Source organism: Epinephelus moara, chromosome 14 (assembly GCF_006386435.1).
Source record: "Epinephelus moara isolate mb chromosome 14, YSFRI_EMoa_1.0, whole genome shotgun sequence".
Lineage (NCBI taxonomy): Eukaryota > Metazoa > Chordata > Actinopteri > Perciformes > Serranidae > Epinephelus > Epinephelus moara.
In genome coordinates this window covers 16,336,937-16,364,490 of record NC_065519.1, presented here as the reverse complement: position 1 = coordinate 16,364,490, position 27,554 = coordinate 16,336,937, and the positions used below count along the sequence as shown (strand labels likewise).

General features: G+C 40.9%; 2 protein-coding genes across 5 annotated transcripts; one reads left to right on the top strand and one right to left on the bottom strand.

Moving 5' to 3' along the window:
• Window positions 1–2,316: 2,316 nt before the first annotated feature.
• Window positions 2,317–19,342, bottom strand: kdm1a (lysine (K)-specific demethylase 1a). Of its 4 annotated transcripts, none has more exons than XM_050061662.1 (22): window positions 19,250–19,324; window positions 18,420–18,456; window positions 17,532–17,825; window positions 17,085–17,253; window positions 16,674–16,807; window positions 16,491–16,569; window positions 16,280–16,372; window positions 16,026–16,132; window positions 15,816–15,897; window positions 15,239–15,333; window positions 14,251–14,268; window positions 13,919–14,061; window positions 13,713–13,803; window positions 11,780–11,914; window positions 9,537–9,610; window positions 8,459–8,570; window positions 7,924–8,056; window positions 7,644–7,831; window positions 6,247–6,361; window positions 5,696–5,823; window positions 3,609–3,755; window positions 2,317–3,296 (listed from the first exon to the last, which is right to left on the bottom strand). In XM_050061662.1, the coding sequence occupies exons 2-22, from the start codon at window positions 18,447–18,449 to the stop codon at window positions 3,096–3,098; spliced, it is 2,568 nt and encodes an 855-aa protein (XP_049917619.1). In that variant the 5' UTR covers window positions 18,450–18,456; window positions 19,250–19,324; the 3' UTR covers window positions 2,317–3,095. The 4 variants fall into 4 exon arrangements, with proteins under 4 accessions (XP_049917619.1, XP_049917617.1, XP_049917618.1 ...); XM_050061660.1 differs by having other exon boundaries at window positions 18,405–18,456; window positions 19,250–19,293; XM_050061661.1 differs by having other exon boundaries at window positions 17,085–17,250; window positions 18,405–18,456; window positions 19,250–19,293.
• Window positions 19,343–19,606: 264 nt separating this feature from the next.
• tmem30b (transmembrane protein 30B) lies at window positions 19,607–25,509 on the top strand. The gene is made up of 8 exons (XM_050062840.1): window positions 19,607–19,744; window positions 20,185–20,382; window positions 20,639–20,746; window positions 20,859–20,966; window positions 22,131–22,221; window positions 22,310–22,447; window positions 22,711–22,917; window positions 24,487–25,509. Exons 2-8 carry the CDS (start codon window positions 20,194–20,196, stop codon window positions 24,663–24,665), a joined length of 1,020 nt encoding a protein of 339 aa, XP_049918797.1. The 5' UTR covers window positions 19,607–19,744; window positions 20,185–20,193; the 3' UTR covers window positions 24,666–25,509.
• The last annotated feature ends 2,045 nt before the right edge of the window (window positions 25,510–27,554 follow it).

Sequence of the window (27,554 nt, the reverse complement as noted above, 5' to 3'; positions counted from 1 at the left end):
ACTAGTAACTAAAGTCATCATGCAATTGTGATGAAAAAGTAGTGAATGCAGTAAAAAGATCAAGATTTCCCTCTTAAGTGTAGTGTAGTGGAGCACAAGTTGACAGTTGCATGATGTTAGATACTCAAGTAAAGTAAAGGTACCTCAAAACATTGTTCAGTCATTATATAATCCCTGGCTTTATTTCATATGTGATTATTATGGATGATGTCCAAAAATACTCCTAACAGCATGTGGGAGGTGTTGGTACCTGTGTAAGTGTACATTCCACCCCACACCTATGAATCACCTGAGATGTGCTCAGGCTTGCTGTGGTCTCTCCTCCAAAGGACTTTAATAACTCCCTATCACACACTCTATGTCTCTGCCTCTCTATCAAGCTGATGTGGGCTCCAAGCTATTATGAAAAATAACCTCACCAGTCAACAGTTACACGCCGCTCTGAGCCTCTGGTTTACCAGGGAGGTGAAAATACCCGAGTGCCGCGGTCCAAAACCCCAGCTCAAATTACTGTTGTTACATCAAACATCTCCTTTGGTCACGATAATAATAACCGCATCTCTGGGGGAAAACAAGGCCTGTGACGCTCGAGAGTGCATGGAAACAGAGGGGCACAGAGCCCTGAAATACAACGCCACAGAGAAGCTCATAGCTCATGGTTGACCATTTTAATCTCCCCCTCATTCATCAGATCCCCCACTATGTGGAGCTGCTGCCAGGGACCCTCATCTCTCCCTCACACACACACACACACACACACACACACACACACACACACACACACACACACACACAGTGCCACAGACCCTGGGAAGCAGCCAGACCTGCAATGAAGGAGGGTCATTGGAGGGTCAGAGCAGGAGCAGCCGTGTTACTTTTGCACATGCATGTGCAGAAGTAACAAATCCACAGGTGATAGGACAGGAATTTGGAAACAAATAAGACACAGGATTACTTTAACAGCCACTGACTACTTAATATGTAAAGTTAAACAACAGTGAATTCTTTGAAAACAGCCGACAGCCTGTCACTGAAGAATTGCCTGCCCTAAATTATGGTAGCTTTAAGCCTCAATAAAAAGTAACTGAGTGAGTCATAAAAAATACATTAAAAAAGTACAGTTGTCATGAAGGGGGAAATTAGCTATAGAGACCAAAAGCGTTTTCGTACCAGGCTGTAAACACACTTATTACTGTTGTTAGGTCGGGCATTTTAACATGGGGGTCTATGGGGATTGACTGGCCTCTGGAGCCAGCCTCAAGAGGCCATGAGAGGAACTGCAGTTTTTGGCATTTCCGTGTTTGCTTTATTTTTCAGGCCTGGAGGTTGCTGCTTGGTTCCGAATTTACGTCTTTGAAATGAAAATAAGAAATTTCTTGATTTGCAATTTTAAAAAAAGAAAATTTAACATGTTTTTTTTTTTTTTCAATGTTCAAATTCAGATCTTAAAATTCAAGTTTCATTAAACAAACAAACAAACAAAAAAGATTCAGGTTGCTCAAATTGAATTGGTCAAATTTAGGCCTAAAAATTCAAGTTGAAAAAAATTCTCGGCCACTCAAGACTGGATATAACCTTGAAATCCAGATGCCCCGCCCCTAGCAAATTTGAATTCGCTCTGCACGGGGATCTGGCCCCAACGAGCAGAGCCCATTGAATCGCCTATTGGACCAATCAGATCAGTCTATCTGATAGAAGTTTTTGCCGTTTTGCCGACGGGATACGGCAAAAGCATAAAAGCTATCCGATAGCGTGTGGCGGCATTTAATATGCCTCAGTTAGTGCCGCCCCTTGGTTAGGGTGTATCGGTGAGGGCCAGACTCAAAATCTCTCTAGATTTGAGTCTGGATTTCCAGGCTAGACTGGATAGGCAACTGAGCCTGAACGTTTTTAACAAATGAAGTGACCGATATTCTATTAGATTTTTTTTTTTTGTTTGTTTAAAATTTTGAATATGAATTTTGACCAATCAAATTTGTGCAACGTGATTCTAATGTTTCAAATTATGGAACTAAAATTTTTGGATCTGAATTTGTGAACAAAAAAAATAACTTTCTGAAATTCAGCTTTTGAAACTGCAAATCAAGAAATTTTACATTAGTGTCAAAGAAGTGAGTTCAGAACACAAATTCAGATACGTGGTTTTTCAGAGTAAAATATTTAAATTTATATAAACAGTGGTATTTAAATTTCAATGTTTAATACTCTACAGCAGTTATCAAAATTCAAATATGTCTCTTATTTGCTTCCACACAGTAAGCACTTTGTTGTGTTGACAATCTGCACACACACGCCATTTTCAAGAACACACTGATCTCGAGATAGTTTGTCTTCTTTTAATAACAAAACAATCAACAATATAAAAAAGTATGTGATGACAACCATAATAAAATACTTAAACTGCTATGGCAACAAAAAACATTCACAAATCTTTCAACATATCCGCCATTTTTTTCAGCTTTTAATACAAACTATATTCACTACACTCTGCAACCTAAATGATAGAGAGTAAATTTAGGAGGCATACAGCTACAGTACATAGCTATGTGTTAAGACTTGAAGACAACCAAGACAAGGCCTTGAGTTTGAAACAATGCTACTGAGTTGGTCATCTGTCTTACAATATATCTGGCTCTGGGTTGTGTGTACACATTTAGGATTCAGGCGAGGGCACATAAATAGATGTTTGCAGACATGCTCAAAAAGAAATCAAACACACTGAATCGCTCTGAATATAATGCCATGCTTCTGATTTTTATGACCAGGAAATCACACATAAATGATTAGATTACTATGTAACAAAATGGGATTTAATCGTCACTCTTGATCGTAGCCCGAGTCTCTGTAGTAGGTTACACATGTCTCTTTATTTTGCTGGAAATGTAAACAGTCACAAAAACAAGTCCGAGGAACCGAAATGCTCCAGTTGAGCAATCACGTTAAACATCATACCTAAAGCCAGGATACAAATTTTCTGTAATTACTTGAGTAAAGGCGATGATGCAAAGTGTTGCAGGGACTTCCTTTGATGAACAGAAATGTCAGAGTTTATCGGTAAACTTTTATATTTTCTACAGGAACTGAGAGAGTCAATTTCAGACGCTGGGGGTGGGCTGAGCCTGCTGAGGGTTGCTGGCAGCCGTGGGAGTGGCCTGTCGGGGAAGTGTGTACATGGCACCCAGGAACTGGTCTGCGATGCGTCCGGCCTCGCGCAGCCCGCTGAGCAGCGCGCCGTGAACTGTAGCGGGGTAATTCCTGATCGTGTGCTCCCCGGAGAAGAAGAGACGAGGGACGGGCTGAGGAGGAAAAAGAAAAGCCACATTGAGACTGAGGCTGAGTTGTCCCAACATGATGGGGAATTAAAGCAAACAGGGGGTTGGTGAGAAAAGAAGAAAGTGTGGTAGTAAGCTGCCAGGTCTAATCAGTCAACACATAAATATGACTCAATCAGCGTGCCAACTTTAAAACATCAGTGTGGGGAGTAGACTGCTCTACTTTGCTTTGGTTAAGTATGGTGGGCAGGCTGGGATGCCTTTCTCACACACACACACATTCTCACCCAAACACGAACTCAACACCATGATTCTGTAATGTGTGTGTGCATGTACCTGTGAGGCTCCCGGTATAGCAGGTCCAGGCGTGATAGGCTGCGCCATCAGGTCGTAGTCGTTACCCGAAGAACCTGCCGCGACATATGAGTAGGAGCCCCGTGCCCAGGGGTCCGCACGCCAACGAGTGACCACAGTTTCCTTTGGCTGCCATGACGACAAACAACAACACATACTTCTTAGGGGTTTCCATGATGATATTAGTGGGACCTGTAAACAGCTGGATGGCGAACAGTTCCAACGCTGGCCTCCATGCATATGATTTTATCCCATTCGAAACCATAAGCAAATGATTTATAATGACGGGTGGTTTGGATACGACTTTCACATGTGCTCTGCTCGCTGTGTTAAGTTCTGCTGGCTATGGGGGTCGACTCAGGAACAGACTTGACATTCCGCTCAAAATAGTGGAAAACCCAGAGAAAACACTAATGATGGAGCTTAGAAAATATAACCCACCACTACTTTTCTGTAAACAACAAACATAATACAGATGTATTTGAACAGAACTGCCAGCTATGTCTAATTGTGAGGACATCATGTTCCAGAGGAATATACAATTTGGTACATGGGCTTGGGGTTAAATTAAAGTAGAACTAAAAGTGAAAAGAGGAAAAAACTGAACATGGACTGGAAATATCACCCAAGTGTGTGAGTCTTTGATAGGCAATAAGTTGCATCTTCTGTGACAGTCTAATGACGATAAGCTTCTGGGGGCAACTGCCAATGTTTCAGACAATCTGGTGTAGCATGCAGACATCCGGACCAAAACTTCCTCTTTTATATGCCGGTCATTTCAGCTAATCTCTTTAAACAGGTATTTGCAAATAAATGCAGATAAATACATTTTAAAAAAAAGCTAATATAAAGCCAAATTATCGTCAGATGATAGCCGATGTGTTCTGCGACTGCATTTCGGATAATGTGTTTGCTTCTCAACACACTGTTTACTAGGGGTGGGTATCAACTAGAGGCCATTTTATACGATAATATCACGAAACATAAGTAACAATACAATATCATTGCGATTTTAATGTTACAATATGCTGAATGTTGCGATAAAACATATTTAGTTTTATTGAATAAAATAAACTAGTCTGTTCATCTCACTTCAGTCGTTTTTACTGCAGCAAAAACTGAATAAATAACTTTCTTACTATATTATTTCAGTGGGATACCAAAAGTTTCATTTGTATATTGATAATTTATATAATTTAAAAAAATCGATACTTAGTGTGCATGTAACGATACAATATTGTCACACAAAAATATTGCGATACTATGCTCTATCAATTTTTCCCCCCACCCCTACTGTTTACCTGTTGCTACAATGCCACAAGTCAGTACTACTCAGCCGAGGTGGGACCGAGTCAATTTTTTGCAAGTCACAAATAAGTCTCAAGTCAATGCACTCAAGCCCCAAGTCAAGACACGCAAGTCTCAAGTCCTCAACTCTGAGTTTGGAGTTCTAAACAAGTTTTAAAACGCTCTTCACCAAATGTAACGCCATTTTAACAACAGAGAAATACTATGTTAAATTTTTTTTTTTTTTTTATTTGTTAAAGTGAGTGCGACCGATGACTGATCTGATTTTTTTTTTTTTGTGCTGACATTGCATTTTCACAGCACTGTTAACCAGTACCACAACAGAATGAATTTTGTTTCTGTCCTGTCTTGTTGTATTTAACTCATATCATATTGGAAAAACTGTCTATAACTTTCTCTTTCCGAATTTGTAGGACATTTCTTGTTATACAAATCATCCTTTAAATTCATATTGTATGATGTTGCATGTTTTATGTCTACATGGGAAAAAAAAGAAGGGAAATGAACTGATTCCTGGCATACTTTTGAAAAAAACATTTTATTTTTTTGTTAAGTCGAGTCTAAAGTCATCAAATTTAAGAGTCTGATTCAGGTTGACTTGAGGTTAGGTCATGTGACTTGAGTCCACACCTCTACTACTTGAACTATAAACCAATACCAAAACGCTTCTGATACCAAAATCTTGTCCTGCTGCCTACAGATTCAGCACACACATGCAGCTATCTGTTTAAGAGTTTATAAAAGAAGCACAAATGGTTTACCTGTGGTACAGCGCTACTTCCAAATATTCCTTTGAGAATGGCCAGGCAGCGTCCGACAATCACGTCATCACTGATGTTCTCCATGATGCCAGCGGCCTCGCCTGCCATCAGAGCAAGTAGGATCGGGGCTGAAAAGAGCAAAGGCACGACTTGTTAGAGACTTGTTATGAATGCAGGGATCAGACACTTTAATTTGATGCTTTCAAGAGCTTTTTTTTTTTTTTGGACAAATCATGTTTTTCTTATTTAAGCATTGCAGGTAACTAGTATGCCGTGTATGTAATCCCACGCAGAGGTAGTTTTTTATGTAGGATATATATGGTTATTAGAGTGAGTAAGGTCTACATTTAGCCAACAGGTAAGTGCAAGTTTAAAGTAAGAAGACAGTGTGAGGTGAAAGTTTAAAGATGTAATTTGATTAAATGTTTGTAGCATCAAAACCTCACACACATCCTGGAATGTGTTAGAGAAGAAAAGGGGCATATACTGACAGGAAATATGTCTCAATACCACATCGCTCTGCAGTGTGAAACTAAAAGGCATCTCGTCACCTTTGTAGAGGTTCCAGAAGAGGAAAAGTTCGCCCCGACTTGCTGTGGTGGAGCCGACGTGACCAAACAGGTTGACACTGGGATCCCAGAAGACGCGGTCAAAACACAGCACCACCTTCAGACAGGGAGGAGCACAACATAAGAACACTCACACAACAATCACAGTGCTCATTTCAATCAAAGGCTCCACTGCCTGTTGAAGCACATCTCAGGTTCAACACATTTACCTCCATCATTTATAGATATGAATGTGTGAATGATACAGCGCCCTCTGCTGGAGACTCAGCGTTAGTAGCAGCTCAGATTGCATAATAATGCAGTACTCTCCTCAGTGCTGCAGCAGAATTAGGAGATAAACTACTCTGCTGCAGATGATGCTCGGCAACAGAGAGAGAGCGCGAGAGCTGGTGGGTCAGGAGTGACGCAGAGCGAGCACTCTGATCGGATTACTGACACACTGGCAAAAAAAAAAAGCACCTTTCATTTGCACGCCATCTGACTGCCTCTACACTCCTATACTTAACACATATCCCATGCCACCCTTTCGATCCAACTCTCCATCCTAAATCCGAGCCCAGATGTAAGCCAGGATACAGCAGAATCCCCATAGGCATGGAACACAATCATTTTCTGACTATTCATTGTTTTTTGGCGCTCTCCCACTGAAGGTCAAGTTCCTAAAGTAAGGACACTGCAGCAGAACGAGAAACAGGAGGTCTCTCGAAGGAATAAAATCCTCAGTCCTGCTGGAAGCACACTACATGATTTAAAACCTGACTTGAACTCTGCTTTGAACACTGTTACTCATTTCAAGACTGGATGGTTTGCACTGGACTGCACAACATGTGATAATCACACTTAGCACACCTTGTCCTGTAGTGGGTGGTAGGACTGGGCGATATGACGGTATATACTATGAGACAGTAGAAATGTGTCAACTGGCAGAGATCTGGCATTACTGTTTCTACTGCTGAGTTATTCATGGCTGGATTCTGTTTGTTCTGGAGTGTGACGTTGCAGCTGCAAAGTAACATGAGTTGGGCAGGGGGAGGACAGTGAAGCTGTAAATACAGAAGCCTGTAACACTTGAAATTATTGTTCTCAAGAACCTTTAAGCTTCTGTTTTGAAAGAATTTTAGCTTTGCTGTTATGAGTCCTTCTAACTCAAGATTTTGGTCATGTTGCCCATCCCGAGTGGACGGGGGTTGGCGCTAAAGTCTCTGGCCTCCCATTTAAACGTCAGAATACTCAGGACTGTCTTGACTATATCAAATGTGTTGAAGTTTTACAACCAGAGTCTGGACAAATCAGAATGAGATCCTTAAGTTTGGTGAACTGGATAGGGATAACGGGATAGAAGTACTGAAGCTCTGTCTGATAAATACTAAACATCATACCTTGTTGAGGTTGCCAAAGCCCATCCTCTGTATAGCAGACGTCTTCCACTCAGGCAGCGGAGGAACAAACTGCACAGCGGGGGGCTGCTGCTTCAACACGCCGAGAGGAAGGGTGCACAGCACGGCGTCGCACTTGTATATAAAGGTCTGGGTCGTGGACCGAGTGTTGACTGCGATCACCTCGCAGCCTGGAGAAAGAACACATGAAGAAGTGTTTAAACGGACACTGTACATCCATATGAACATCGATAATGAAAACCAAAGTGGCGGAAGAACGTACCAGAGGCTGTGTATCGGACCTGCCGCACCGCTGTGTTTAGTTTGATGTCTAAGCCTTCAGCCAGGGCCACGGGGACACAAGAGTAACCATTTCTTACTGTCAGGTGGCTGCCAGTGAACTCAAAGTCATCATCCTGTGGATAAATTAATAACATGTTATGGCAGAGGCAGTTAAACTAAGAAGAAGAAGATATACTTCATTAATCCCCAAGGGAAATTAAATTCTTTCCACTCTTATCATATACACACACAGGCCTGAAATACACCCACATGCATAAACAGGACCTATACATGCATTATATGGGCACCTCTCCAGCTACTGGTCCATGCTCCATACTTGGTCCCTACGGAGACTTGAACTTGCGACCCTCCAGTTCCCAAGCCAAGTCCCTACGGACTGAGCAACTGCCGCCCCAACAAACTAACAAGAACTTGTTACGCACATGTGACCGTAAGAGGCCCAAGGGTCTTTGTAGTGCAAGACCATTGTCAGCACGACACGCTTATGACATTATAAAATAGGTACGTGTATATACCTGATCCCAATGCTTGAGTGAAAGGGTGGAGAGGGGTGTAGCGTTGGCAAACTCCAAGTTGGCAAAGTGCCAGTCGAGGATCTGCCGATCCCTGGATGACAGGTAAACATCACTGTGGGAAAGAAGGGAGGGAAAGCGATGTTGTGATGCATACTGACAGCTATTCGAGCATCAGAAGAACGGGTTCACTCATGCACAAGTGAGAGCTTAACTCAAACTGGTGCCAACGTCATAATACATATTTGAACATAGCATTAACTGGAACTTTAAAAAGAAAATTGGCAAATTGCCACAGGACATACACAGGTAAACATGTGTTGCTAAGGGCTGCGGGCCTCCAGCATGCAATTATCTTTTATTACCTATAAGTACAAACTATTTTCACTCCAGCACATGAGCCAATATTGCTTCAACAAAAACCAGTCCAGCATACTTAGTCTGGATGGCTCCTGATTAGAACAATTAATAAAGAAGTCTTCTGGAGATGTGCAGCAGTTACATCACAGGCTAATACACTGATCCAAAGCAGACCAACAAGCTGCTGCTGCTAACTCTGTTCCTCGCTGGAGTCAAATAAGTGCTTCACGCAGTTATTCATTACACTGACCCTTTCCACACCCTGGGATGTTTGTGCCTCAGGTTCTCAAATATACAAGTTTTACTGATGAGAAAAAAAATGACTTTGGATTGCCCTGGGGCACAGCAACCGTTTACCAAAGAGAAACACATGTTCGAAATACAAGCCGACATCTCTAATGACAAAACAGAGCTGGGAAGAATGACAAAAATATGTTTGGTGTTATTTTACTATTGTCCAGTAATGATATATCTACACTAGCACATATAAATAAGGTATATATTTTCCCTCTCATAATAAATTGTGATTAAATAAAGAGTGATTCAACCATTAAACAAAAGAAAATTAGCATGCGAAGAAAAGACAGATGATTAAATAAAGCCACAACACACTCATCCCTCTCTACTGTTCATTTTAACTAAAGTGATACCAAATTAAAAGAGAAGGAGTGGCAGCAGCAGTTGAGGAGATTTATGCTGAACCTTCAGATGGATTAGTTACCTGGGTGGATTGGCCTCCAGCTCCTGCAGCTTCTCCTCCAGCTTGACCTGCATCTCCACCAACTCATCATACTCCTACACAGGGACACAGGCAGACAGTGAGGAGATGCAACTCCTGCATCACTGCTGAGAAATATTGATACAATAGCAATTACTTTATTTTTGAGTATTTGTGATCATCAATATTTATCACAAGTAATTGAGAAGCAAAACTACTTGGCATATTTTATCAATGTCTTGACAATTTTAAACTACAACTCACAATTAAGATTAGAGGTGTACCGACTGGACGATGAACTGATAGTCCATCGAAAGAAAATTTATCACCAAATATTTTGGTGATAAATTCATTGTTGGAGTCATTTTTAAAGCAAACATGTCAAATATTCGATGGTTCCAGCTTCTTAAATGTGACAATTTGTTGCCCTTTTTTTGGTCACTTATGAGAGTATGAGGGTTCCTCGAGTGCGGAATTTGCATGTTCCTCCTGTGTCAGCGTGGGTTTTCTCTGGGTGCTCCAGCTTCCTCACACAGTCCAAAGACATGCAGGTTAATTGGTGACTCTAAATTGACTGTAGGTGCGAATATGAGTGTGAACAGTTGTCTGTCTCTATGTGTCAGCCCTGTGATGGTCTGGTGACCTGTCCAGGGTGTACCCCGCCTCTCACCCACTGTCAGCTGGGATAGGCTCCAACCCCCCCACGACCCTTAACAGGATAAGCGGTTACAGAAAATGAATGAAGCATAGTAAATGAAGAGTCTTTGGGTTTTGGACAAAGTAAAGATGTCATTTTGGGTTCTAGGAAACTGTGATGTGCATTTTTCACTATTTTGACATCTTTAAGATAAAATGATTAATCAATTAATCATGAAAATAATCGGCAGTTTAATCAATAATGAAAATAATCATTAGTTGCAGCCCTAATTAAGATGTATTTTCGTGTTACAGTACTGCTAATGTGCTAACATTTTACAATTATATAACGATATTTCACATCAAACTGAAGTGCTGTCAGACTTCAGGGGCCCTGTCTCTAACTAGGTGAGCATGTGTTGCATGCATGTGCGTGTGTGTGTCCAAGGTACACACCCGGAGGGTTTCAGGTCATGTAGAAAGGACACACAGTCTTGACGGAAAGGGCTGACTCAACCTGTTCATCAGGTCACCACAACAGAACCAACTACAGCAGCAACACGGAGTCTGGTAATACCACCTACGGCGTCAGCCCCCAGGACACAGCTTCACTGAGTCAAGTCTAGAAATATTTACATCCTAATGATGCCTCCGAGCTAGTCGGCAAGCTGACCTGGGAAAATACTACAAACGGCAAGAATACTGGGAAATATCCCAGCATAAATATCCTGACGCAGCCTTAAAGTCTTGTTATATGGTGTAGTCATGCATGTCATGAGCACACACACTCACTCACTCACTCTTAAATGCTCACTCTGTCTTGTGTGTGTGTACATCCGCAGACATACAGAAAGTCAGACTGTGATTCAAAAGCCTTCAAGTGGTTTCTCAAACAGCGGATGGGTCGCAGACAAATTCAGCTCAGACACCAGCTGTGTTTAAACCAACTAAAACCTCCTTCTAAAATACACACATAGCAGTAGTGGAGGTGATTTATCTGAAGCAAAAATAAAACAGCAGCGCTCGCTCTAATAATACATCCTACCGAGGCATTAAACCACTTAAACACAGCCTGTCTGGTTTACTTAGAGAGCACGGCATTAAAATTCTGTCAGGCATCCACCCTGACCTAGTAAACCATAAAATATCCATTTTACATGCTGGTATTTCTGCATTATAATACCACTGCAAATGATTTGATCTTTAAATAAAATGTTTCCGTCCTGCAAATTGTGGTGGTCGAACCTTCTGACCTGCAGGTACACCTAATAATCAACAAAGGAAACATGATATTGCTTCAAAGTAGTTCAAACTACAGCATCAGTCACTACGTAACACCCACAACACCACAAACATAGTTGGAAATAGTTAGCTTTAAACTTAACTGCCTTGACATGAGTATTTTAAGTCCTGCAGCCTGATAGTAATGAAAGAGTCACACAGGAGTCTGTTCTGGATGACAACCTGTCTTCATAACTGCCCACAGCTTGTAAATATTTGTACGAAGTGTAAAATGATGCAAGAGCTCTATTGTAACTTTCTCCTGTCACTCTTCAGCTGTTTGATGATCACATTTCTATTTCTTTTTCTCAAATAGTGCCTGAGCTCACTTTGCAGAGCGCGGTGAGGTCGCGGTGCTTGCTCTTCACCAGGAACTCAGCTGTGATATCTCTGGGTGGTTTGACTTCACTGGCTTCTTTATACTGCTGATGGAGCTCCTTCACCCGCTCCTTAGTGGTCACCATCTACAGAGGAGAGACGGGGAAAGAGAGGAAGGAAGTCAGAAGATGATGGTGGATGAAAGGAAAGAAAATTCACTGTGTGTTCCAGTTCCCATACTACAATACTGGTGAGTATGCCAGAAAAAAAGTAGTATGTCCCAATACAAAATATGTCAAATGCAGTACACAAAAAATACCAGGATGTTCTACTACGTTCGGTCACATTTTGCAGTATGTAAGCTAGCATGCTTTTCTGGCTATTTTGACCCACAATCCTCTGCACAGTCACACCAACTGAGCTGCATACATCTGACAGCTTGACAGCTCACTGACATCTGACAGAAGCCGCAATGATGGATGACAGAGCATTCAAGTGAGTGATGACCAGTCGAATAGATAGTAATCACAGGAACTGTTTAAGATAATAACTATGACATTAGCAACGTCACTGTTGTGCAAATAATACTGCATGTTAGAATCTACAATGTATGCAGTTATAACCTAAAAGTTAAAACTACATACATTGCAGAGTAACAACAGCAGAGCTCTCCAGGTCAATCTCCATCTTTGGCGAGCTCATAGAAAAGCATTGTTTTGTTGTACCTCTGAGGTAACGTTAAGTGCTAACATTAAAATACGCTGTGTTTGAAATCGCATACTTTTCCTTTTCTCTGCAAATTTCGCACTACAGACTGCACTGGATATATGAGCCAGAGGGTCAAAGTTAAAGACGGATACTTTGTAAAGATAGCTGCAGCACTTGCTGAAAGTAAAAAGAAGAAGTATGTGATTCAGAACGCAGAGTCAGTATCAATAAAGTGATTATGTTGTTGAAACTCAACACCCATAATTGGCTTCTGAGTCAGGTTTACTGCCTTATTTAGGGTCAAATTGCAACTCGGCTTTAAGTGCCTGAAATTTTGCACATCAATCTGAAACTGAAACCATTAACGTTCCAGTCTAAAACCTGTTTTTCTTACAATAACGACACTCTAAGACTGCCATCAGCTCTGTCACCAGTTTACAAGAAGCGTAATCCATCTTTAAGCTCTCTAATTTCTCTCCCAATTAAGCAAACATAACTGACAAGCTAACTGACAGATGTCTGCCAACTTTGAGCAGTAATGAAATGTTGACGGTCCTTCTCTTTTCCCTTCAGACACATAGACTGCAAAAAAGAAGTGGACGTAGCCACTGTGACGTCACCCACTGGTATGTAAGCTACTGTTTTGAATCCTTGGGTTTGGCAATTTGGCTGTCGCCATCTTGTTTTTCTGGATAGCATACACAATGCTACACCTCTATCCTGATTGACAAGCTGCAATGGTAGGAACCTGTCAATCACAAGGTAGCCAAGGTAGCCATTATTGATTATTTTACTCTGAATGGGACAATAATTTACAAAATGAACATCTTCTTCAACACATTGAAGAAGACATGAAACTAACCATCAAGTCCATGAGCTCATTAGGAAAATGTTTACTGAGGTAATAAATCAAGTGAGATGTAGGATGACTTTCTAATAGACTTCTATACAAGTTGACTTATTTTGGCAACCAGTGGGGTCGCCTCCTGCTGGCCATTAGACAGAATGCAGGTTTGAGGCACTTGGCATGGGCTTCACTTATCAGACCAGAAGGCTACGTCCATTATTTTGTCTCGATTCAAACATGACAGAAGAAAATGAAAATGAAAAGTTTTTTTTGTCACTTTTAAAGGTTTCCCTGTCAGTCGTCTTAAAGGATAGTTCAACACTTTCAAGTGCTGTAGCACTGTTCTGGAAGCACCAACTTGACAGCACAACAACTTTACTTGTCCTCACCTTGTTGAGAAGATCCCTGAGCTCTTCCTGAGTCTTCACAATCTTCTTCCAGTGCTCTATCTGCTCATCTTTCACATGCTTTTCCTGCAGCCTACACACACACACACACAGACACAAGATTGGGATTAGCTTATTTGTGTGTATACATTTCTTCTTTGGGTACAGGATACACGTGTCACCATCTCCCACATGTGTGCCATACTCACTGTATAACCACCTCCAGGGCCTGTCCCAGAGAAACAGGTTTGTTGTTGAGGAAGTTAAAGTCCAGCTGGTGGCTGAGGAAGGAGGTGGCCTCCAGCAATCTGTTGAACTCCTGCTCCACCATCTCGTCTTTTTCTTTTGGCACCTGGACACACAATCACACAACAAGGCCATTGGACCATCGGTCACTCCAATGACAAATTGATGACATTTATACATCACTCCAGTGTCTATTTCTTCTCTTACTGGGACAAGAATTTAACCCACTAATTCACTTCTATAAACAGAGAAAGCATTGGTGGGGAATGTATTACGTAAACAAACCAATACTTACACTCGTGCACCGTTCACCCTTGAGTAGTCCACCAAAGGACGAACATAGAGGTGCAGAGACAAGAGGGAAGGGGAGACAGAGAGAACATGTTAGGTAAACACATCTGTAACCTCAAACAGGTTTTCACCAACTAAAACATGTACATTTAATTTGCCTTTTCCTGCAGAGGAGGAAACCAATTACACATGATGTGGATGCTTCAAGAGCCCTGCTGGCTAGTCTCTACTTCAATGGAAGTGCCCCGCACATGAACCTAAACATCCTACTACTGTTGCTGCCACTTGACAGACAGAACAAAAACGCAAAGGGAAAACACTGTTTATTTCCATTCTAATGACATTAGGCCATATCTGTTTTCTAGTGCGCTTTGCTCTGAGAGGAACTGGAGCCGTTGTTGATGACACGCAAGGGTAAGCAGTTAAATGGATCCACCGTTCATTGTGTTCTTTTGTGGCTCATGGAAAACCAGATCTCTGCCTCAGGACAATAGCAAGGCTTGGAGAACAACTATAAAACCAAACACAGAGCACTTCTATGCCATGAGGGAACTCTTGTGTATAAGTAAACATCTTCTGGTAAAGGAAGTAAACAACACAAGGTCTGGGTTTTAAAAATGTAATCTGGGCACACATATCTAACGCAGATGTTTGTAAGTGAACTTGACCTGTGGCATCGCTAAAACTGTCACAACGACTGAAGCAGGTAGATATTTTTCAGGCAGCAGATGGCTGGAATGAATCACATGCATGGTCTAGCTGCCATTAACCTCTTTGCCATTTATCAAACTGTAATTTCTTGGCTTTCAGAGCAGATTTTTTGTTGCAAAAAACAGTCAACAGAATATAAAGCCTTTGACAGCTACAGTAAATACTTAATCATCTCTGCATCTACTTGTTTAATATGAAAACATCCTGAGGAGCCTGGCAATGGCAGCATAATGGACGAGAGCCAACTCAGTTTACCGATTAAGAAATGTCATTATACTCACAGCCTGGCCATTGGCTTCATACAGTGGACACTTCTGTTTTATCTTGGCCAGCTCCATGTTAACCTGCTTGCTGATCACTGCCATGGGATTCCCTCCTGAACAGGCACACACACAATTATCAGTGACACACATACATGGACAATAACACCATCTACAGGTAGACTTTAGTAACTGTGGAGCCTCTGAGAAATGTTATCTGACTTATTAAAGGATGCTTTGACTTGTCACTGTTGTAAATGACTTCAGTATGGGGCTGAAACAGTACAAGATTTTTAAGGTATGATACCTTCTCAGAGGAAAAAACAAACAAAAAAACAATCACAATTTTACGGTATATAATATTACATAATTAGAATTATCATTATTATCAGTACAATGTCTTTTTAGAGAATTAAAACATTTGTTTTTGGTGAACAAATGGTTTATTATAAATCAAACTTGAGATCCTCCATCCAGTTTTTATTCATTCAAATGTACATGGTATGATAAACATCAATTTTTGTACTCTGGTATACAGTTTGATGGTGTACTGGTGCTACCCTAACTCAGTATTCACATAAAAATCACTGAATCTTACCCAGTCCTGTCACCACCATGGCGCCCAGATCAGCAACATAGTTCCCCTTCCTAAATGTGGCCACTCTGCCTCCAACACGGTCCTGCATGGAAAAAATAAGTCAAATTATTTCTACAATAACTTTGTAAACTTGTCAAAATCTATATGTAAAATAGATATTATGTAAAATAGATAGTATATGTAAAATGACAGATCCTGCTGGTGACCTACCCTGGCCTCCAGTACTGTAACATCCATTCCGAAGCTCTGCAGCTGCCTGGCTGCAGCTAACCCGGACACACCTCCACCAATGACGATAACCTTCCCAGTCTTCTTAGCTGCAACAACGCGCAGGGAAAACATTAACTGGGTATCTTTACACCACTGACCATTCCCAGGTCAGTGTTTCTGAATGGTTCTGAAATGAATCACTTTGGCTAATTGCTGGTGTTATTTTACTGGTGCAATAAATGAAGTGAACTTACTTGGTAAAGGCTTGACCCTCTTGTAAATGCCAAAGTTAATGAGACCGTGCCTTTCTAAGTAGCTGTGTATCCTGTGGACCAGCACTGCATCACCTAAAAAGAGAACAAAAAAAAAAATAAATCTCAACTTCTGCACGACTACAATCTTCTAGCAGAAAGAAACTAAAGTTTACAAAATAAATTTGAAATAAAGTTCAATTTAATGTCTCACTGTTGTATGGAGCTTCGAGCTGCTGCGCTGTGGCCTCAAAGGTCAGCTGGATTTTAGGGTTGTCCAACCACAGTTGGAGCTGTATGACGTTAATATAAATTAACATACAGTTGTACATATGTTTAAAACGATGATCCCATAGTTGTTGATTTTTTAACACAAAGTGTCTACACAGGGACTTACCGTACGGTTGCGGATGTAGAGGAAGACCTTCTGAGTCTGCTGGGGGCCGCTGATGATGTCAGGGAAGCAGGCGGCCTCTTGGGATGTCATACGGTCATGAGGAAGACGGCTCTGGAAAGCAGCTCCCTCCACACCTAAAGGTAATGTACATGTCACTACTCTTAAACAGTACTGAGTGTCATCTAGAATTAATTCAAGACCAAAAGAAAGAGCATTCATATGCAATGAGCTCCAAAATGAAATTGAACACAGGGTACTTTGCCAGACTATGAAAGACACAGCCATCATGTTAGGAAGAAGAATCTCTGCATTCTTGCCTGAAGAAAAGCTCAGGCTTTCTATTATGTTCCTCATTAATAACATCAATATGAATTCAGTGCTTTGATACGATACGTCACGTTTCCGACTCACCAGACGGCTCCTCTGGTTCACTGTCATTCTCTTCCTCTGGTGGTGGAGCTGGTGGAGGGATGACCTGCTTCCTCTCTTTCTCTGCCTTGGCATTCCTCTCCTCCTCAGAGTAGTACTCGTCCTCCGATAGATTAGCCAGGCTCTCGTCCATCTCGCGGTACTCCACCTGCAACAGTAGGCACAATAAAAGCATCATTAAAACCATGAACATGATGCAGCACAGACTGAGATATAAAGTCTGTTGCCAATTTCCACTGGGACACAAATGCAAGTGAGAGTCTGTGACTTCAGATGAAGACTGATATTGCACCTAAAGCTTAAATGAAGAGGCACGCATTGATCCTTTAAAACAAATTCGTCTTTACAATTTTCGCTCTCACTCATCATCAGTTTTGGCAACATCTGTTCCTCCCAGAGTGGGAGGAAGCAGAACCCTAAAATGTTTACTTTTGCTCGCTTGCGACGGCTTGTTCTGCGAACTTCAGCTGAGTCTTGGTCAGCCCCCCCAGGGCCTGCTTGGTGAGGCAAGGGGGCTCCTCCAGGCTCCCCACTAGGGGATGACCTCTCCTTTTTCTTTACATCCATAGGGCCCGCAGCTGAGGCTGATGGCCCAGTCTGGGCATCAGAAACAGGGGCCCTATCCCCACCCGCTGCTCCCGCAGTAGATGAAGAGGAGGAGGAAGAGGAGCCAGCATCTGACTTCTTGCTAGAGAGCATCATGGAGGATGTTGGAGGCCTCTCCTGAAGAAAAGGGGGGAACAGAAATATGATGAAATCCATCAAAACGAAACAGACAACAGCCCGTTACAATACTTTTTGAGGGAAATGGTTGAGATTTGAGTGTTCAAAAAAGTGTAATAAAAGAAAAAGATAAGAAAATATTCCTAACAGAAAAGATGAAAATGATGAAGTGTGGGTTGTGCGTGCAGAAAACAAACAACCAAACAAAAAAATATATTTGAGGTTTGTGCGATTTGTGGTGTTCCCAAACTTGTTTGAAAATTATAGCCTAAAATACTTCAAATGTAAAACCTACAAAATCCATGCCAGATGGTTACTTTTACAACTCACTAGTAGGTGTCACACAAATTAACTCATGACAAAAGCATTCATTGACACCCCCCTATGTCAGCTGGTCACTTTTCTGCTGGGGACATTGAATGCACCTGCAACAAAAGGCTAACAACCACCAAATGCTGTCTGGCTTTGGGAGATACTTCACCCAGAATAATTACATCTGCATCGCTGAATGATTTCAGTAACACTAACTGTGCATGAATGTCATGGTTTATGAAATGAAATCTCCATGGTTACAGTAACCTTGTCTTGTTTTACCCATTTCTCCGTGCACCTGGTAATATCCATTCAAACACTAAGAAATAAAGACAGAACCAGAAATATGATTACGAACAGGACTAACTAGACAAAAAACGTTGGCCTTTAACATTACATCCATTGAGTTTAGCCTAGCTACATATTTTGAAAACCTATTGGCAAATATCCACAGAATAATGCAATGCAAGACAGTCATCAAGTGTGTCACCATTCCGTTAGCTCAGTGGTTTTCAGGACTTAGCCAAGTGGGAATATCCACTCGAGAAAACCCGACAAATCTGAAATGGTGCCCGTATGAACCCTGGTGTTTGATTAATACATTTTAACAGGTAGATTAGCCGGACACCTTTATTGCGACGAGACCCTTGGTAGTCCCGTGATTGGCCAAATTGACTTTTGTTAGCTAGCGAGTTAACTGCAAAGCTAGCAATAGCACGGCTATCAACGTTAGCTTGCGTTAGCTAACGGTAGCTTTGTTCATAGCAGCGACTAACACATAATTCAGATTAACAATATATTCTTTTAATATGACAGAAGCAAAAGCTGTACTGTAAATATAGTTAAGTACGCTTCTAAATGGATTTCCTTTCAAAATTTTATTACGAGACCATGCTATGTTAGCTAACGCCGCTAACAATGAGACCTGTCTGGCTAGCACCAGTAGCGGCACAATAGCAGGTGCGACCTAGCAAAAAAGCAACCGCCGGCTTCGCTTCCGAAGAGATCTGCATCGATAAACTAACAAAATGTTGGGCAGACTTCCTTACACCAGATAGCATTGTTTTTTTTTAATAAAGGCAAGGATTAAATATTGAAAAATATAATATTACCTCGCAGTCCTCCGAAGATGTCAACACAAAGACGGCACAGTAGCACGTCTCCTTTCAATGAACGCTTACGTGATTGGTGGATCAGAGACGTTACCCAACACCACCCAGTGAAATGATTCGTCAATGTCACTGTCAATCAAAAGGTAGGCGGGATCTGTTTTATTTCATTTAAATTTTAGTCATACAAAATGCCATTCAGGCACAGTTTGGCGTCGTCTTTCTGGTATAAAATCTGAAAATAAAAAGCGTTAAAGATTCCTCTAGTTTGTGACAAGGAAGCAGCGTTTATTTATTGTCTGTTTTTTAGATAAAATGACAAAACTGGTCCCAGCGCTGCAAACAAAGTGACGTCACTCCGGAGGAAGAACAGGATGGGTAAGGAGGGAAGGTGGGGGTGGACAGGTAAAGGTGAGCTTCCCCGTCGCGCCTACAACTAAGGGAAGCATACGGACGTGTTGTTGACTCCTTTGTTTCTCCATTTTGAGCCGACTGTGTGTAAGTAACGCTTAAAATCCAGATATAAGTTGTTAATATGTGTTTGTGCATCACTGTATTTCACTTTAGTGAGCTAAAAGTAGGTCTATGTCTGTTTTGCTTTGGCTAATCTGGGTGCTGGTGGTAGACTCAAGATTTGTGTGTGTGATATGAAGCCTTTCAGGGGTGGGGTGGGTTATTCTGTGTTGTTAATAAATTAACTGCAAATGCAATGTCCTACATTAACTCAAAATGAGAGTATACACTTAAAATGGCAGAACAGGGATCATAAAGGCTCATTCATATAGGACCTTGATGAATGAGCCTTTATTTAACCTGGTCTGTATATTCTAAGTTATACAGGGAGTGCCATTATGGCTATCATGTAATACATTTATGTTACATTATACTACAAGCATGTACATACAAACTGGTAATCTGATATACAATCTCACCAACAGGACCAAAAAATGGTGAAGCAAGAGCCGGAGTTAGAAAACCGGCCTGACAACACTGCCTTCACCCAGCAGAGGCTTCCTGCATGGCAGCCCATTCTCTCCGCTGGCATTGTCATCCCGGGGTTTGTCGTCATTGGCCTGGCATTCATTGGCATTGGTGTCGCTCTCTTTGTCACCTCACGGAGCATCCAGGTGTTGGAGGTATGACTGGGACCACTGAACATACAAATCAGTCAGGTGGCAGGCTGGAAAATGAAGTGTCAGCTGTCACCAGCAAAAAATGAGAAAGAGACTGAGTAGAAAATGTATTAACCTGGTAGAAGTGAACAAACCTTAAGTAAACATTAAAACAATCGGACTGAGTTTAAAGAGGTGTGGTGTCCCGTAACACCTGCTGGAGATAGCTGTTGTAGCCATCAATAATGAATAATGACCTGACTTGTTCTTTCTTACACAGCTGGACTACACCGGGGTTGAACAAAACTCACCATGCTTCAAGTGCTCTAACCCAGATAACAAGAACTGTGTGTGCACGCTGGCCTTCTCCATTGACACTCTCTTTAAGGTTGTACTGGAGCTTTGCACAAACACATGCACACACATTTACAATCAGTAATTAAGCTGAACTGTATTCCTGCCTCTGACATTTGGCCTGGTGATTCTGTTTTCCTCCACAGGGGCCTGTGTTCTTTTATTATGGTTTGTCCAACTACTTTCAAAACTACAGAAAGTACAGTGTGTCCAAAGATGATGACCAGCTGTCTGGGGACACTGACAACTTTAAGGTAAGTTAACAACATAGAATATTAACAAAAAACACACAACACTCTGGTTTTATTTTCTACGGGACAATTAATTTGTCATTAATTGGAATAAAAATACTTTAAAGATGGAGTACAAATATGCTAGGTTGTCATTTTGGTTAAAGGAACAGGGTTTAGTGGCAACTAGCTGTGGATATTGGAGATTACCAGCTGAAATTTCTACTATGTGACAAGCATGAACTCCCGGTTAGAATTCCTTGAGTGCTCACTGATCAGGAGGTTTCTAGTGGGAGCCGAATTATCCGCAGAGGTCTCTTCCTGTCCAAAACAAATGGACCATGTGATTAAACTGTTAAAAACACTAGGTGAAGCAGTTTCGCGTTACAAATCAGTATTTCTCTGGCGCTGTTTGGCTCGTGGCAGCAAGCAGCTAGCCCAGCACCTGCTAATGTGTGCTCACCTTTTTTCTCAGATAGCTCAAGGTCCAGACATTCTGTAGTTTTCTACCATGAGTCGAATTATCGGCAGAGGTCTCTTCCTCTCCGAAACAAACCAGCCAGGTGATTAAACTGTTAAAAACACTGGATAAAGCAGTTTCACATTGCAAATCAGTGCTCGTCACAGCAAGGCGCTAGCCGAGGCACCTGCTCCTGTGTGCTCACCTTTTTTCTCAGATAGCTTAAGGTCCAGACATTCGGTAGTTTTCTACCAAGAGCCGAATTATCAGCAGAGGTCTTATCCTCTCCAAACCAAATGGACATGGCGATTTAAACCATTAAAACACAGAATAAAGCAGTTTGATGTTAAAAATCTGTGATTTTCATACACTGTTCAGCTTGTCATGGAGGGGCTGCCAACTACAGTGGCTGACGCGAAAAGGCAAAAGACCCTACCTAGAACCAGTGTTTGGTTTGTCCTCTTTGAGCTAGAACCATGTCTGTGCAATATGGCAGATCCTGTGGACGAAAACCTGCTATGTAGATATAAACAGCTCTCTCTTAGGTAACGAAAACATGACGATTTTTATTTTTAGGTGATTATACATGTAAGAAAACATACTTAATATATTCCATTTCTGTCAATACATCCCCTTAAATCCTACGCACTGGACCTTTAAACAGTTCATATTTTCTTCAGTGTACATGGTGTGTACAATAAAAACACTGTTCTCTGTCTCTAATGAAGAGTCCTGATGACGCCTGTGAGCCATATCAGTATGACAGCAACGACAGACCAATTGTACCATGTGGATCAATAGCAAACAGCATGTTCAATGGTGTGTAAGGACATTCAGAATGAATTTGGAATGAAGTGTATAAATACTGTGTTAAGGAAGTATTAATTCTTGTTTTTGTTTTTTTAAGACACCTTTAAGCTGTATCAGATCGTCAGTGGGAAAAAGAAGCAGGTGCCCCTCGATGGAAAAGGGATTGCTTGGTGGACAGACTACAACATCAAATACAGAAACCCCAGCATCACACCTCTGAAGAACGCATTCAATGGTAGTAACTTACTTAACTGTACCTGGCAATCTGTTGTGCAGTGCTATGATTAATTGTGTTTAATGAGGGGTTCCCAATCTGCTCAAAATGAATTGAGTGCTCACAAGGATTTTACAAAGTGGTAAAGGAGTTGTGTTGAAGGGAGTATTTTGGACAAGAGGAGTATCATAGTTTAGTGCAGTGGTGAAATCATATTTTATAAAAACATGCGTTTAATATAATGTTTGAAAATCATGATAGCTGATTAAATGATTGACTTCCAGATACAGTGAAACCCATATTTTGGCCCAGGCCTGTATATGAGTTGGACACCTCAGACCCTGCTAACAACGGCTTCATCAATCAAGATTTCTTGGTGTGGATGAGGACGGCGGCCCTGCCAGATTTCAGAAAGCTGTATCGACGAATCACCGAGGGTGATTATGCAGAGGGTCTGCCAGCTGGGAACTACTCCCTTGAGATTGCCTACAGTATCCTTTATGAACGTTACAGATTGTGGCATGATTCTAAGGAGGTGCTTGGAAGTATGGGAGGTTATGCGTGAGTCCTGTGTTTGAAAATTCATTTTAATAATTTTCACTCTGACCCTATTTAACCTTTTTTTTTTTCCATCACACAAATTAGCACTGCATAGCTGTTTAAAACAGCATATTAGTGTGCATAATAAACCTTATCATCAGGGCTTAGAGAAGAACATCTGTGTGGTTAAAGGATTTTTTCCACTGTTCCATCCACATGAGAATTTACCAAGATTTGAATCTACATAAAGGAGTCAGCCATTGCATTGGTCACATGTTTTGTGTGTTACAACAACAGTCCAACTTGTTAAACCGGTTGGGTGTTGTTCTGTTTTTACCAGAGCAGAGTGAACACAATGACTCAGGAGTTCCTTGGGCTAAGACAAAAACAGGCAAATTTTTCCGACATAAGTAAATGCGCTAGGCAAATAACTATTCACGATTTTCATGGAGCCTATAAAAGCCTTTGTAAATACCTCAAAGGCATTTTTTATTTTGCTTTAAGGACCATACTCTCTGTTAAAGGTTAGATCATTCAACAATGTATAAATACTCAGATACACTTCACTAAAACCAGGAAATGTAGATGGGCTGGCAGCTTATTTAAAACCTTTTTGTTAGCTTTTGGTAATGACAAATTTCAAACAAATATAAATTAATGGAGTGAAAGAGACACACACACACACACTCTTCACCTCTTTGTTTTCCATTGAGGTCAAGCTAATTTGTTTGGGAAAAGACAGATGTTTTGAAAAGCTACTAAGCGCAGTCGGAAGTGTGTCACGTGAGAGAACACTGATTTGTGATTGGCACTGTTGCTCTCGTACGATCTGTACATCCTGCCCAATCAGTGCTGTACGTATGTAACTCAACAGAGATGAGATGGAAGCAAGATGGCTCACTCGTTAGCTACTTCCAGATACAATATGTAGTTTACATGTTTTGAAATACTAGTATATCTAATTCATGTCTGCTCGGCCACTCGACTCCTTGGCCAGATTTAGCCCGGAGGCCACCGATTGAATAGACCTGCTTTACATCTCTGCTTATTTATTTTAATGCAAACCAGATAACTTAAGGTGTTTGTATGTATTTTGCTACTATTTCAGGCAGCAGTTGCTTTCTATCTGCATTAAAGATCACATCAAGTCTAAATTTTTGTCAGTGTAAAATTATCATTCAGTGCTTTATGCAGTTTTAAAATAGAAGTCTGCACAGCATTAAGTCATTACAATAATGTAACTAGGATGGATTACACAGTTAAAGAAAGTTTTGTGTCTGCTGCTATCTGATTTTGACATATTTCTGAAATGAATGGAAGCCAGTGCCTTGAAAAAATACATTCAATTTTAAAACAATCAAGTGTACAGGAGTAATAAATGGGTTAAAACATACATAAACATTGATACAGTGTCTTAATGCAGTTTTGTGTATTGAATACTACAGTCAGAGTATTGGCAAAGGATCATTTTATTTTGTGTTTCCATTTTTGCTCTTTATCCTTAACATTCTGTCCCTCAGACTATCCTGTTGTGAGCTTTGACGGGAGGAAGAAGGTGGTGTTCAGCAACGTGTCCTGGATGGGAGGCAAGAACGAGTTCCTGGGCATTGCCTACCTTGTGATCGGCTCACTGTGCATCGTCATGTCCATAGTCATGCTCATCGTCTATGCCAAATTCAAGTTTCCTGAAGAAGACTGAGTTCCTGGTCAAAGACTGTGGTTGGCTGGAGGTTTATTTACACTGTCAGCTTTTTCTTTTTTTTCCCCTTTTACACAGTGAGATGATGAAAGCACAGTGCCGTGCTCACACAAAATGGGAGTATAGAGCTACACTCCATCTTTGAGCATGTGTTACTGTGGACATGATGATGTATCCTGAGGAGCTGAAGAAGCCTGGTGTCATTTTTGTCAACACTGGAGTTTCCCCCATTGACTGCAAAGTAGGATGACTTCTAGTAAGGGTACATGTATGACGCTAGGCTCTCCTGAGAGCTGAAACACTGAAAGGTCACCTACCATTCACTGCTAGTGGCACAGAGGTATCTCTTGTTTGTGTTTTAAATTTAAGTGATCATCAATGAGGTGTCATTGCTCACACGCCAAGCCCAAAATCATGACAATACACTGTTGTAAATATATCAATATGTTCTTATTTGTACTATGACAAAGCCTCCACTATGAATCAGCAGGTGGACAAAGGGATAAAATACTTTTTATCTGGCAGGGTGTTTTTCTCAGGCTATAAATGCTGCATTTAAATACTTCTTAAATTTGTGTTTTGCGCCACCACAAAATGAGCTGCCTCCTTTTTAGGTCAGTAATACTGTTAAAGCCATAAACAATTTGATAAGCCATATGATACTGGACAAGAATGTATACTTTATTGTGCGAGATGTGCAGCTTAACTTGGAAGTAATGTTATAAAATGTGGGGATGTTAACTCAGGGGTCTGGTGTACAGGCAATGCAAGCTCATGTTACAACTCTCTATGGTTTCAGAGATTTTACTTCATGTTGCTATTTATTAATAAAACTTGAAAACCCGAGCTTCACGTTCCTCTCTGTCATATAAATACATTAAGATAACTGTCATGCTATGTTTACATCATTTTTAGCCTTTCTATGCATATGTGGACTTTTGTTGTTAATAGGCAAAGTATTATCCCATAACCACTTCTTTATTATGACTTCAGAAGTCTCTAATTTCAGTTTTTTTGGATCTAGGATAATATTCTGCAAGCTTTTTTGGCCTTGTAGATCTGCCTTCTCAGCTGACTCAAGTCCAAGCTCCAGGTTCTCTGCTATTTTTGATAGGCCTGGGTCTTTAGGTTTGTAAACAAATATGTAGAAATCATAAATACAACATTTTAACAAATTTAAGATAAGATAATCCTGAATAAAACCCACAGCAGGGAAATTTGCATCATTACAGCAGTGAAGGGGACAAGTCAAAACAAGAAGCATCAGAAAAAAACAAAAAACAAAGCAATACAATGAATAAATGAATGGAGATTAATTTTAATGTCAGGCCGTTTCAACACAGCCCACCCCTTATGGAATTATTGAGACACATTTACAGAGAAACATTATTCTAGTGCCATCAAGCTGACACAAAACAAAATAAATAACATACAAAGTTATCATCCATCCATCCAACCATTTTCGTAACCGCTTATCCTCTTGAGGGTCACGGGGTGCTGGAGCCTATCCCAGCTGACACCGGGCGAGAGACAGGGTACACCCTGGACAGGTCACCAGACTATCACAGGGCTGACACATAGAGACAGACACACACTCACTCACATTCACACCTATGGACAATTTAAAGTCCCCAATTAACCTGCATGTCTTTTGACTGTGGGAGGAAGCCGGAGTACCATGGGGAGAACATGTACAGTAAACAGTACACTACCATAACATTAACTCATCATCATCATCATCATCAATAACTTGATCCCAATATACTTCCCGATTATGTCCTGTTTCATTAATCAAATCAGCCATTCTCTGGCCTGCAATTTTCCTATCATTCTTCGATCTGAGTTCTGCTGCCCTGTATCCCAACAAACAGATGAGAGGATAAGGAGAGAGTTTTATCTTAAGTACAAGTGACACTGAATGGACCACATCTTCCCAAAAGGATTTAACTGCAGGACAGTGCCAAAGCATGTGAGTCAAAGTACCTACTGCATCCATGCCAACAGAGGTCAGAGGACTTGGGGTCTATTTTCTTCTGAATTCACATTATGATGTGTAGATATTGTACAGTTTGTTGGTTTGCTGGTATTACACACAAGTGATGATTGTAAAAAGGAAAAAGTTAGTAGGCGATATACTGATAACCTATTGCAGATAATGCATTAATGCAGGGGTGTCAAACTGATTTTAGTTCATGGGCCATATACAGCCCAATTTGATCTCAGGTGGGCCAGACTAATAAAATTTTAGACTTACGTTCTGTTGACGTCCATACTTTTACAAAACAGATGAACAGCATGACATGTCTTAAAAAAAACAAGTGCAATTTTAACAATATGTCTCAAGTTTTCCACATTCAGTCAGTCTACTTCTCCCTGTCATTACGTGTGCATTTATCCACATATTTCCTGATACAGATTCTTTTGAAATTACGCTGCAGATTTACAGTATTTTGCACAATGTTCAATAGCTTTTAAACATGGTCACAGTAAGTATCCATTGTTATATCAGAGTTCTGTATTCAGGTCAGACCATAAGGTCAGACTGGAAAAGCCTCTGAAGCCGAGTTTTATATGAAGTTGGTATTGTTTAACTTGGTCCAGAAATCTAGCACCTCTATGTCTAGTCATCTAGTGGGCCGGTTCTGTTTGACACCCCTGCATTAATGCATTGATTCTTAATAGCATGAGTCATCAAAAAGTGCACTGATGCTCATGCCAGTCAAATTGAGGCAGAGGTTGTAACTGTATTATGGCAAATACAACGGTAATTTATCACTGAAGCAGTAATATCATTGGTTTGTCACTTTACTCATAATAACTGTTGTAAAAAATGTATTTTAAGGAGGTTTATTGATTCAATGCTGCATCATTGGAGACAACTCCCTTTCT